This window comes from Leuresthes tenuis, unplaced genomic scaffold (genome assembly GCF_036924035.1).
Source record: "Leuresthes tenuis unplaced genomic scaffold, fLeuTen1.0.hap1 SCAF_9, whole genome shotgun sequence".
Lineage (NCBI taxonomy): Eukaryota > Metazoa > Chordata > Actinopteri > Atheriniformes > Atherinopsidae > Leuresthes > Leuresthes tenuis.
This window is the reverse complement of record NW_027325363.1, coordinates 31,132,341-31,145,990: the sequence shown is the minus strand read 5'-3', so window position 1 is coordinate 31,145,990 and position 13,650 is coordinate 31,132,341. Positions and strand designations below refer to the sequence as shown.

General features: G+C 40.8%; 2 protein-coding genes and 1 long non-coding RNA gene across 3 annotated transcripts; 1 reads left to right on the top strand and 2 right to left on the bottom strand.

Annotated features, from left to right (window-relative positions):
• Nucleotides 1-71: 71 nt before the first annotated feature.
• tekt1 (tektin 1) lies at nt 72-4,436 on the top strand. The gene is made up of 8 exons (XM_072393052.1): nt 72-164; nt 747-921; nt 1,016-1,181; nt 1,581-1,709; nt 1,841-1,987; nt 2,635-2,860; nt 3,803-3,999; nt 4,208-4,436. The coding sequence occupies exons 2-8, from the start codon at nt 756-758 to the stop codon at nt 4,365-4,367; spliced, it is 1,191 nt and encodes a 396-aa protein (XP_072249153.1). The 5' UTR covers nt 72-164; nt 747-755; the 3' UTR covers nt 4,368-4,436.
• A 1,108-nt stretch (nt 4,437-5,544) lies between these two features.
• Nucleotides 5,545-9,238, bottom strand: xaf1 (XIAP associated factor 1). Its single transcript, XM_072393053.1, has 7 exons — nt 9,133-9,238; nt 8,439-8,574; nt 8,254-8,310; nt 7,657-7,891; nt 7,502-7,569; nt 5,787-6,032; nt 5,545-5,703 (listed from the first exon to the last, which is right to left on the bottom strand). Exons 1-7 carry the CDS (start codon nt 9,168-9,170, stop codon nt 5,659-5,661), a joined length of 825 nt encoding a protein of 274 aa, XP_072249154.1. The 5' UTR covers nt 9,171-9,238; the 3' UTR covers nt 5,545-5,658.
• Nucleotides 9,239-13,193: 3,955 nt separating this feature from the next.
• Nucleotides 13,194-13,650, bottom strand: LOC140313807 (uncharacterized). The gene is made up of 3 exons (XR_011917090.1): nt 13,540-13,650; nt 13,411-13,472; nt 13,194-13,314 (listed from the first exon to the last, which is right to left on the bottom strand). It is a non-coding gene; the product is annotated as an uncharacterized lncRNA (long non-coding RNA).

Genomic DNA, 13,650 nt, shown 5'->3' with positions numbered 1-13,650 from the left:
TATAATATTTTGACAGTTTATAGTTCCATTGTTGATGCTGCTGACGGAAAGCGTCCGGCTGAAGTGTAATAATCGGTTGCTATAGTAACCGTTTGTTTTGCCACTTCCTCACTCCCGTCAGAGGTGGCTGTGAAACTTTGGGGGTTCCAGTTGGACAAAACAAGGTAGGGGTGCGAAACGTTGAATCTTTTGGTTGGATTTTTACTGCGTTTATGAAGTCTGGTTCAGGTTCGAAGAAAACTCTTCAGCCAGCAGCAACAGCAACTTTGCGGCTAATGCTAACGCTAGCTGATATGGCCAGAGTTTCTTTCAAAAGAACACTGGTAACTCTATATCTTTATTTCTTCTTTGCTTCCGTGGCGCATCTCTAATGAAATTGTAGCAATTTAATTTTGTAGCAGAAAGATCTGACATATGACCGAGCCAACTTCCTAATAAGCACGCTACACCAAATGTCTTTTTTATTTTTGTCTGTTATGAAACCGTTTGAGACTGAATCTAGACTTCTACCAAGCGTTACCACTGTCTCAGAGATGATGAGCATTTGTTATTGGTGTCCGTATTTTTTTTTTAAGTGTTTCAGAAATGTTATTTCTGACGTCTCTTATAGAAAAAAAATCACTCGAGTGACCAGTAAAACCAGTTAAGATTCATACATATTTCACTGGTTTTCTCTAAGCGAGAGCAGTAACATTGTTACCATTTCCTCTTTAACCTTCCTCTCTCCTGCTCACACCGATTGTCAGCGGAGAACCATGTCTGTCCTAGACCACAGTCCCCAGCAAGGTGGAGGACCTGATCTGGTGAACATTGAGGTCATGCTGAACCACTCTGAGCTCTTCAGAGCCGAATGCAAGAGGCTGATCCTGGAGACTGACAAAACATGCAAACGCATGCAAGACGATGACAATAAGCAACTTGGTAAGTAGCAGAGCACCAGTCAGATGGTGTCTGTGTTTAGCACACAATGGAGATGCAGATATTTCAATGAGGAATTATGTTTTTCACTGCTCAGACCAGCGAGTCAGAGACATCCAGTTTCTGAAGAAGGAGTTGGAGATGAAGCTGGAGGATATAACGGAGGAGACTGATGTCCTCATAGCTTTGCAGAATAGAGTTATGAAGGCCCTGGAGGCGAGCAAGGAGCCTCTGAGAGTCACCAATCTCTGTTTGGAGGAGAGGTGAAGTTGCCAGATGATGGAGAAGAGAGGATTTTTAACAATCTGAAACCTACATTTCTTTAAATCAGAGCTACCTGCCACACCACCAATCAATAGATTTGAAGCCTTTTTAATTTTTTTTTTTTTTTTTTACTGGTTTCTGTTTTTTTTTCTACTGTCTATCCTTGTTTGTGGACCTTTTTATTATTGGCTTTCACACTGCCCAACTACTTTGGTTATATTGGCTTAAGTAAGCAAAAAAACAAAACAGAATGAGTAATGAAAACGCAGGCAACATGAGAGCTAAAAACTTTATTTGTGTTCACAGAGGCTGACCATCATAGCAATTGGGAAGAGAGAAGTGTATAATATATTTGGATTAGTTGGATGATTAAGGTATCTTTGTTATGGGACTTGCAGAATGAAACGTGGCCATTCTGAAAGGCTGCATGACAAGGTGGATGGCGAGCTGTTGAAAGAGCGGGAAGTTATTGAGGGAGTGGCTTCCCTTCTACAGCGTGTGTTAGAACAGATCTCTGAGCAGATACGGTAAAAAAAAATGGGACAAAGTACTCACTCCATAATGGGGGTCATAGAATTATGCAGACCTGTTACTGGTTTTCTAAAATACAATGCATTTAGTGATTAATTACGACAAAACCTGTTTCTTTATATTCCAGCCGGAACCGATCCGCTAATTACCATTTAGAGCAGGATCTGAAGGGGAAGTTCGAAGCTCAATGCATCGACAACTCCTGTGCCTTAATGACAACACATTCTATCAACAACCTGCAGAGCTCAAAAAACAAGATGACTGTCGCGCCGAGGTAAACTACCAGCTGTATGTTGTTTCCTTTAAGACACAGTTCAAACTCTTTTAAATGTTTTTTATTTTTCAAAGTACAACCATCGATCATTATAATGAGCCACTGGCAGGTTTTGTGAATAACGCCTATCATCTTGCTGAAACCTCAGGTGCTGGCATTCACAAGGATGCCACACACATGCCGCAGCACGTACACTTTGCTGCGGATTGAGCACATTCTCTCAACAGGACAGTGTCCCTTACGACACATCAAAATGGGCTCAAAAATGGCTCAATGCACACGACATAAAGCCCAAGATCCGAAACTGTCCTCCAAATCTCCCCAGATCTGAACCAGATCAAGTGTACATAGAATGCGGAAAAACATCTTGATCCAAAAATGCCCTAACCTGCAACATACAGAGCCAACAAGATCCACAGCCAATGTCCCTGTGTCAGACACCACAGGATGCTCCCATAGGTTATATGTCCATGCCCCGGCACCTACTCAACACTCATCAGATGTTGGTGTTATGGCTGATTCTTTCCTTTTACAGTGGATGTCCAGAAGGGGCTGAGATACAACACATGCTTTTTACAGGATCAGGAAATATACAAAAATAGAAATGTTCAGTTCTAAATCTTCATGGGTTTCTGAACATCTCTTAGCTTGGCAGTGACTCCAATGCAGTGGGAGAATTTCTCAGACATCAACATAGCCAAAGCGGAGCAACAGAAGACCAACTCCATGTCCCTGCGGGCCCTGGTGGAGTCTGTGCTGGAGCAAACAGCAGCTGACATGCAGAAGCAGGTCCAAGCTACATCAGCAGCCATTCAGCTGAACGTTCAGCAGATCAAGTCTGCCAAGAGCCAGATGGAGGATAAAATGCCCAAGGTAGGGAACGGTGTACGGTATATTGTATGTGTGACAGAGGGAGTGACCAACAAGGAGAAACTAAATGAGTACAACAGATGTTACAGTAAATACTGATTTCACCCCTGAAGGATAGGCCAAGAGACGTTAAGACTTTTTTTCTTTATTTTTAAATGGATTATCAGCAAAAATGTGTGGCTACTATATGTGTGGATACTAATATGACTTTGATAGTACAGGGTACTGACACCCTCCCAAGAGACATTATACTCATTAACTCAAGCCTGGAACATTACTTAATAATTATTAAATAAGTGTTTAGTTCAGTTTTTAACTTCAATATTCTGTCTAATTCAAAAGGTTGATGTGTGTCAGATATATACAGACAAAATTGTGCAGTTATTATGCTGCATGTGGCAGCTACAAAATGATACCAAATGCTGAATGAGTATGTTTTTAAAAATTATCTCGATAAAAAGGCACTAGAGGGGGGATGGAGCCTATCCCAGCTGTCATTGGGCAAGTGGCAGAGTACATCCTGAACAGGTCACCAGTCCATCTCAGGGCCACAATGAGACACACAGCCATGCACACTCTCACTCACTGCTAGGGTTAATTTAGAGTCACCAATGAACCTAATGGTGGCAGGAACCTGGAGTGCCCAGATGGAACCCACCCATGGAAACGCCATACAGAAATAACCCGGCAGGGATTCGAACCAAAGATCTGGAGATTTTTTGCTAAAGTTTGAGGATTAAAACTAATATTGTTCTCTTGAGATTCATGTAAGTTTCTACTATGCTTGTTTCAAGCATCACAAGTATGTTTTCCTAAATCAGATTATCAGATTTACTTTGTGTGGTAATCAGATTTAGTATTCAAGTGTGTTTTAGAAGTTTACCTCAAGTAGCAGTAATTTGAAATGGTTGGGTGACCCTCAAGTGATGCCTTCATTCCCTCTAGATTCTGTCTGAGATTACCAGCCAGCAGAGGATTAGAGAGGATCTCCACATGGCCATCACACAGAATGAGCATTTTTTGAGTTTGGCCCAGGCCCGATTAGCTTTGCGCCACCAGAGACCTGGCAAAGAGCAGTGCCATGATCCAGCACAGACCCAGCTCCTCACTGAGATCCAGCTCCTCAGTGCTCACATCAACAAGTAAGGTTCCTACACACCTGTCATGGGACAGGGTGCCCAATATGTTTAAAATTTGAAGTATTTTATCTTGTATAGGCTGCTCCTATATCTAATCTAAATATCTAATATAGATACAACAAATAGGGGGAATTGATGGAAACTTTATGGATGTAGATACTGCTGTTGAGTGCTCATCATCACGTGGTGTATCTTATCTCTGTGCTCTCAGACTGCGTGAGGAGGTGACCCAGTCAGAGGAGGGGCAGAGGGAGCTGGTTCGTTGTCAGCTGAAGCTTCAGGAAAGCATCAATATGAAATCCAACTCTCTTTACATTGATGAGGTGGTCTGCATACATCACAGGGAGCCCATCATCATACATAAATTCTGAAGAGTGAGCAACAGCAAAGGTTTTATCTGTATGTGGTATTTATTTCAAAATACAGTCCTATAAAATTCACTCTGAAGTGTCTGTCAGTCTGTTTCTTATGCTGCCCTAATGTAAAAAGCCTTTTAAGATTTTTTTTATTCAAAAGATGAACTGAAGCAGTGTTTATTTTTTATGTTTTTATTAATGATTTAAATTGATAAACTATCCCACCTACTGATTTGTAATACAGCAGAAGCTGCAGTTCTCTGTGTAAATGGGTTGTAGCACAAAAACTGGTTCTCAGTTCTGTTACTAAATATGTTCAGCCCATGTCTGCCTACTGTAGCTAACTGATAGAACCCATGTTACCTCGCTAACATGCTGTCAGATTCACTTAGTGAGAAGTGTAACATTTTGTGAACTAATATATCACAATCTAGCTGAATTTATGCTAGCAATTTTAGCATACATCGCCAATTAGCATAATTTGCTCATGTGTTTCCCTCTCTCAACACATATTTCTCAAATCACAGATTTACATATTATATTTTCATATTCTACGTTTTATTGAAAGAAACGGTTTTTACAAGTTAGAAAGTATTCATCAAGGACTGCAAAAATGCTGCTCAATTAAGTACAATACAACAAATGTTCAAATTCTTCTCACAAAGAGCATTCCATTGACTGACTGCACTTTGTGTTAGACTTTTGTGGCTGCTCTTGTATCATAAAGTTGCTAGCAGTGTCAAGTTCACAAAAAGGTAGACTAATACATTCTGAAATATATTTTCTTCATGTAGGCATTAAAGTCATGTGTCTGTTCAAACTATAAGTCATTAAAACAGAACATGATCCATCCATCCATTTTCTATACCGACAGTCCGTTAATCGGGTAGCGGGTGGGCTGGAGCCTATCCCAGCAGTCATCGGGCGAAAGGCGGGGTACACCCTGGACAGGTCGCCAGTCCATCACAGGGCCACATAGAGAAAAACGAGACAAACAACCATGCACGCTCACGGACAATTTGGAGTCACCAATTAACCTGATATGCATGTTTTTGGATGGTGGGAGGAAGCTGGAGTACCCGGAGAGAACCCACGCATACACGGGGAGAACATGCAAACTCCACACAGAAAGGCCCCAGCTGGGAATCGAACATGGAACCCTCTTGCTGTGAGGTGACGGTGCTAACCACTACACCACTGTGCAGCCCAACAGAACATGATGTAAACATTAATTTTGATGAAAGGAGAAGCAATATTACACTTGAACAGCCTGAATGAGACAGCGACCCATTCTGACGAGTTCTCTTCAACTCTCTCTGTATTTCAAGAGAATGTGGGTTTGGCATTTCACCTAAAAATACACAGAGGAAGAAAAAACTCTTACTATAGGAGCAACAAAGTACATACAGCTCATATGTGATCCAGGAGCATTACCTCATGCCAATGCAGTGTAAAGAGGGGCAGGGCCAGATGACAGTGTGGGCAGGTGCTGATCTCGTTTGGGTCTCTTCCTTCAACCCAGGGACCACGGCTGGGTGTGTGTGTCAGGGAGGCTGCCTGATAGGCGTTGCTTAACTGAGGAGTGGCCCCCTGCCAGGAGAAATCATCCTCATCCTCCCTCTCTTCCTCCTTTGGCTCAGCTTTCTCATTGTCCCACCTGGTTGCTAGAAAACACTCCATCTGGTGTGACAGGTGACACATATATTCATGAATTTTTATAGTCAACTGCTGCACAGTGGATTTGGGCTTTAAATAAGTGAGAACAAAAATAAGTGAGAACAAAAATCACATTCTGCCTTACAGAGGAAAAATCACAACAAGTGAAATGCATGTTTATTAAATTCATAACACTCAGGGAAAATCAGCATGGAAGTCACTGTCACTGTGTGACACCACATGTACAGTACGTCCAAGAGTACAGAAGCACCTGGAATTCACAAAAATAAAAATACATCTTAGCAGTATTTCTCTAAATTATGACTAACATTTGCAAAGCAAGATTTTATAATTTTATAATGAACCGTTGTTCGTTGCTAGCAATGTTCGCAATCTGGGGTTACTGCCCTAAAATCGTCATATTTTTAAAGCACAGTTATTCTGCCCATTTTTCACAATTTGCTGAGGTCTAAAAGAGACATCTGACATGCTTTGGTCAAAATAACATGGAGATACAGAACAACAGCTCCCTTTTCAACCATATATTCACAGCAGCTGGTTTGAGGAGGTAAAGTGAGCAGTTCAATATCCCTCTTTTGCAGGCTGTGTTTCTTTTGAGATCTGTTCAACAGCTTTCAGCTACCATACAAATGTAAACTTGGTCATACACAAATTACAATCAACAATTCGGTAAGAGAATCATGCAGTGCACAACCTGAGAGTTCAGACCACAACATGTCAACCTAAGAGAAAAATACTTGAATGGCTGTTTTATTCTCAAATTGATTTTCCACTTCTGCAATTGAACCACAGTTGGTACTGATTTGTTTTTTTTAGCCACAATCTTGCCACGAGTCGTGTTGAACTGACGTAAGTCATAAAACATTCCACTAGCTGATAGGAACTGTTTAGTAACACAATGGACAGTCAGCAGCTGTGGCCAGTAAAAAACACACAAGAATACCTCTGCACTGATGCCTGGACTGGATATCTGCAGCTGCAGCTCTGAATTTGTGTGTTCTCAGGACTGAAGAAATATACGAAAAAGATCTATTCCAATCATGTGTTAGCCCCCAGAAATAACAGTATGAATATGACATATTTGCCTAAAAATGTATGCCGACAATGCTTCAATTTCACACAAGCAACACCTGATGTACACCACCAGAACACCTATCCCTGGTGAGCACAAATTTTGTGCACCATGACAAAGGGCTTGAACTGCCAAATGTTTTAAAAATGAATAGAAAATAGATAAAAAAATAAATGTCTTAAGCAAAAGAGGCCAACAAATGATAACCTAAAATCATTAAATAATTAGATATAGTTAAAACTTACCGTTAGGTACAATTATTGTGTTCAAATAAGTGTTTACTCAAAGAGTTAGTAAATTTGAGAAAAATTAACTTATGAAAAAAATAGCATATATATATATATTGTATATGACATAATGTTTACCTTGATAAAATGTAGTAATAAAAGCTTGAAAATACCTCATGTTTGTCCATATCCTCAGCTGGAAATGACAGCACACATCTTCTACAGCTCACTGTTATTTTTGCTGTTGAGAGAAGCACAGTGGGAGTTGAATAACAGGGAAAATATATTCTGCAGATTCAAAGGCACTAGAGTTTTGGCTTAAAAATACTTTTCATAGCTGTATCCGGTGCACTGCTAGCAGTCTGAGGTGGACCTGAGTTCTTGTCTGTGTCTGAGCAGATTGAGCTGTGCTCTTGCTGGTCTCTCAGTCTGACATAACAACCACAGTCCCTGCAGAGCTCAGTGCGACTCCCGCACACCAGAAGGTGGTCCTCCAGCTCCTTCCATGGCACCTCCAGCTCACAGAACTGACACTTCTGCAGACGCTCCACACAATCATCAGACTGGAAGGCAGAGCAGAGTCAGACTGAGGCACACTGTGCGCTACATGTTACTGCAAACCTGGTATCAGACAGTCAGCGATCAGATGTTTAAAAGGTAAGAGTTAAAATTAAAGCAGCAGTCCCTAGTAGCTCCACAATCACTGGATCCCACTCTAAGCAATGTCTGTCTTAGCAACCCGAAAATGTCCCTCTCATATAGGTGTTTGTCGTCTTTCAGTAGTTAAATGTTTTTCTTCAGTTATTGAACATATATACCTTTCTGCCAAAATACTGAGATGAGATATGAATATTGTGTTACAGTACATATGTTCTCTGTACAGTGCCAAACTGTATGTTCATGTAAACAGTCCAATGGCACTCACCTCATGGTCCAGCAGGTGACATCGTTCCATCTTCTTGTTACATTTGGAACATCTCACCTTCAGAGAGTTGTAGAAGAACAGGTCAGGTATGGTTGAGTTTAGCGTAGGTCTCCAGAATATGAATGCAAGTCAAATATGCCCTCTGACATGGTGGAAACGGGACCGTGTGTGTTGTGTGTGTGCACCTGGGTGTGCTGCTCTTCTCTGTGTTCGTTTAGCTGATCTATGGGAACTGCTTCTTCACAGTCAGGACAGAGACATAGGAAACGGCTGCAGTGGCTTTCATGTAGAGTGAAGTTGGCCTCCGCAACCTCCTTGTGGCTTAAAGAAAGAAGCATACTTGTTCTAAATCTTTTTCTAAGTTCACGTTAACAGCTGAAGAGCGTCTCTCTCTCTCTCTCTCTCTCTCTCTCTCTCTCTCTCTCTCTCTGTGTATTAAAAGGAAGTTTTAAAAGAAATGCATAACATAAATGGCAAATTGAATTATTTGACTCTAAATTCATCACGTCACCTGCCACATCGTGAGCACTCAGGAAATTGTTATATTTTCATACAGGACGCCATCCTCTCCCTGACAAGCAGGAGGGAGAAGTTCTAAAAACGAAAGCAAAGGACTTGTTTTCTAGTGACGACTGTACACTAAAGTGAAATTATGCACTCACTGTTTTTTCTAAAGTATTTCTAAAGATTTCAAGAAAAATGATTTAACTATTACAGCTTATTAAATTGAACGTCCTTATTATATACCTTAATTCTCACTATACTTGTTTACGTCTTACGTTCTGAATATTCATGCCATGATCTTTAAATCCAATTTAGACAACACATCTTTGACTGTAGCTCGGTGTGTCTTCCTTTAACAAATATGTAAACTCTTACCACTGACCGCAGGTGAGTGTTGCTTCCTTACTGTCCATCCTTCACTGTTGATCCACTGAGTGTGGATAATTAATCTGAGCCAACACTTCAACCACAGTTCACGATAACAGAAAGCGAAAGCATCCGCTCTACCACGCGCTGCTGTTCGCCACGCATGAGCTCAAGAGCGCGGTGCTTTGCGGACAGAACTATCAACGCCACAGAAATCAAACCAGCGCAGGTGGAGTTTTGTAAACTTAATTATGCTTGTTTGTATAGAGATGTGATCGTTGGGGACTGGAGTTTTTACCAACTGTGTATGACGGGTCTGATAATAATAATTATACCTGGATGGACAAGTATTCAAATCTTTTTCATAACTTCGAGACAAATTTGACTTACCTTCAAGAGATATATATAGATACTTACAAATCAGACATTATGTCACAGAAAATTCAGATTGGGAAAATATACGAAAGGAACCTACAAATATAGAAAGCTATTTCATACATCTGTTTGAACACAAAAAACGAATATCCCGTACAAAAAATTAATGATGGATATGTCAGACAATACAATACACATAAAGCAACGATGGGAAATGGAGCTGGATGTAATAATAGATGATGACTCTTGGGAAAACATATGTTCCAGATGTCACAAGGCGAAGAATTTGACTGGAAAGTCAAAATTAGGTTCTTCAGGACACCACTAACAACTTTTGTTTCCAAGAACAATCCCAGCAACAAATGTTGAAGGAACTGTGGTATGGTCAGCGACCATACTCATATATTCTGGGAATGCCCGAAATTACAAACATTTTGGAAAAATGTCAAAAAAAGAACTGAAAAAAATGTTGGCAGTGGACCTTCCTATGGACTCTTTGTTATTTTTATTAGATGTGTTTCCTGATCACCTGTTCACCACAGAACAATGTTATGTATTACATATCCTGTTGATTATTGCAAGAAAAAATATTACTATCAATTGGATGAAGACTCAGTGGTTACAGAAAGTAAAACATGTCTACATGATGGAAAATATGACTGCCCAATTACAGCTAAAAGTACCTGCTTTTATGAGAAGGTGGACCCCAGTTACTGACTATCTCACTTAGGATGCTTATACACTGTATTCATTTATCATTATTACTTTATTTTTATTTTTTTCTTTCTAATGTAAAATATCCCCTTCTTTTGGAGTACAGAACTAGTGAGAATATGTGCTATACCCTCTACAGTGCTATCTGTGTGACAATGAGACCCACTCTCAAGATTTTTTATTGTTTTTTTGTTTGTATTCCTTTGTGATGTTAATTGCCTGTTAATATGCATTTAAGGCAATAAAGTTTTTTAAAAAAAGATAACAGATGCAAGGTGATGGTTAGTGTGTAGCAATTAGTAATGTGCATTCAGATGTTCAGAATGTTATGGGCGTGGTGGCATGTTTTAGGATTTAGAAGTCTAATGACCTGAGGGTAAAAAAATCTCTTGGTGTAAATGTCCTGCAGTGATGGGAGAGTTACCCTGCAGCAGCATCCCACTGCATGGGGATGGGCCCACTGTAGGGCTTTTTGGTCCTGTATACAACTATTCCCAAACCAGGAAGTGATGTTCTGTGACAGAATGCTCTCAACGGCGCCTGAGTAGAAAGTCCTTAGGATCCCTGAAGAGACCCTAAACGTCCTCAGTTGTCTCAGGTGGAACCTGAACGTGTGCAGACCATGTCAGGTCCTCTGAGATGTGGACATCAAGATACTTAAAACTGCTCACCCTCTCCACTGGAGTCCCTTTGTTGTTAAGGGGCCAAGTTCTCCCTCTCTTCCATATAGGCCATCTCACTGTTGTTTGAGATACGGCCCAGCACTACCATGTCGTCCTCAAACTTGACGATGGTGTTGGAGCTATGAGTTGCCACATAGTCATGAAATTATAGGGAATAGAGCAGAGGACTCAGTAAGCACCCTTGTGGAGCACTTGTGTTGATGGGGATACTGTCAGTGATATAGACACAGTTGCCAACTCTCACCACCTGTGATCTGCCAATGAAGAAGTCCACAACCCATGCACACAAATGGCTGTTGAGTCCTAAATCCCTCAGCTTTGAGAACAGTCTATGGGGCATTATTGTGTTGAATGCTGAAATAGTATTCAATGAACAGCAAGCTCACATAGTCGCCTTGTTTCTTGTTGACATGGCAAAGAGTGGTGTGCAGGACATGGGAAATGGCATCCTCTGTCAATTTGTTGGGGCGGTAGGCAAACTGGAATGATGCTAGGTTGCTGGGAATGGAGTAAGAGATGGAGTTCTTCAGCAGCCTCTCGAACACCTTCACGACCACTGATGTTAATGCAACAGTCCAGTAGGCACGAGGGTTTGTTGTTCTCGGGCACGGGGATGATGGTGAAACCAGAGGGGTGTTCCACAAAGCTGGATTAAGGGAAAGCTGTAAGTCTGGCTCATTTAAGAAAGAGTTCTGTTCCACCAACGTGGCTTATTTGAATGCCCGCTGAGTAACCATGGTAGTTTATGCCACTGAACTGGCCTGCTCCTGGGCAGGCTTACGTTCAAGCTTAGCTCAGCTGCGTCAAAGAATTTCCGACCGGCTGAAACAGACTCCCGAAAGAAAGTTCCACCTGTTAAGAATTCCGCTCTCCAGCAACTCATGTCCTGTATAAAAAAACACTTTCACTAACTCAAAAAATCAATAAATCAATCAGTTAGTGCCAGCGCAAATAAAGAAACGTAACTTTACAAGTACTGAACATTAAATTAAATTAAAAAGAACATGATATTCATTTAAACTAATTGATACCTTATTACATCTCCATCCCACATTTCACAAACACCCGATCTGCACCCACCCAGGACCAGACTCAGAAAAATGGGGGACAGGTCCTTTCAGGCTGCTGCTTCACATTTAAAATAGCCGATAATATAAAACAACCTACTGGCTGACGTATTTGGATTAAGTTCATCATCTCCCTCAGGCTTCCCCAATGTTATCGGTGCACTCAACTGTAACCATGTACGCATCCAGGCCCCTGCTCGACCTGTGGAGGCTGACTACGTAAACCGAAAATTTTTCCATAGCCTAAATGTACAGGTATGTATTGGGGATAATTGTCCATAGACTCTGAACTGGATTTCGCATTTGGATAAACACCACATCAACCCCTTTGAGTAATGCTGAGCAATGTTACGTTAATGCCCTGTGAAACCAAGTACCTCATCATTGACTCCTATCCTCCATGCATACAGATGATCTATGATGGAGATAATTTAAGTGGCTAAATGGATCAGTACATGGTTCTAGGACATGATCAGTACATGATTCTTGGACAAATTAAATCCAGGTTAATTGCTTAAAGTTCTCAGGCACCATGGCTGACTTCTGACAGAGCCATCTTAAATTAATAGTATTTTGTACATTTTGTCTTGCTTCATTCCCTGCAGGTTCCAGTGCCTGAAAGGACTCGGGGTTTCACCTGACACAGTGAGGGACCTATACAGGGACACATATTTCTGTCGATCCTTTGAGTTAGAACGTATTTTCATAATTTAGCATTGACACAGTAGCAGTTTAAATTAGAGCAAGTGTAAGAAGGCTAAATAAATAGAGATAATTTATAATTTTCCAAAAGTTAGGTCATGGCACCCCACTGTGAATATAAATGTATAAACAAATTTCTAACACTTTGCTTGAACCATACAATAAGTTTCAAGTTCAAGTTGTGTTGAATTGTTTTATTATTCATGTTTTTCAAGTTGTGGAGAGAAAACAGAATTAAATACAGTTCACACCATGACCTTCTCCTTTGTCAGAATTTAAACTTACATCCCTCTCCAGCTTCATGTATTCCATATCTATTTTGGTGCTCTCTATACCCAATAGAAGTTTCCATTTGTACAGAGTTCGGACATCATATGATAGAGGAAATGTGTCTGTGAGAAACGAAGTATGTAAGTAGTGATAGTAAAGTGAAGAATTACTTACTTCACTCTTTGCTGCTGGAATTTGTGTTCCTGTGCAACCGGCAGTTAAGTGTATTGCTGATAATTAGGCCTATTGGTATAGAATAGGTAGACTGCAGGTGCATCCAAACGTTTCACATTTTTAATAATAAATAGCCGACCTGTGGCATTTATGTGTCTACAGACAGTTTCATCATCGAATGCCCAAGATGTGCTGGGGCCATCAAACTGCATACAGAGAAACACTGCAGTTGTTGAAGCAGGAGATCACAGGGATGCATGAGATGCATAGTATTTCCATCAAAAGAAAATTAAATAGAATACAACTGGGTTAGGGATGTCCTCTGTGGTCTGGGGATCAAGCAGGCAGATAGTGTCTCCCACCACTGACAGATATGGGCACACCATCATTATAATTGAGAGACTGACAATTTGAGGGAAAGTGATCAATACCTTCTACATACTGATCCTGCACACTTTTGGGAACATATCCCAAGGAGGTCCCTCCCTCTATTACTTCCACCAGTGGCCGCCCTTGATTGCTGGTTAGAGCAAGTTCCTCCA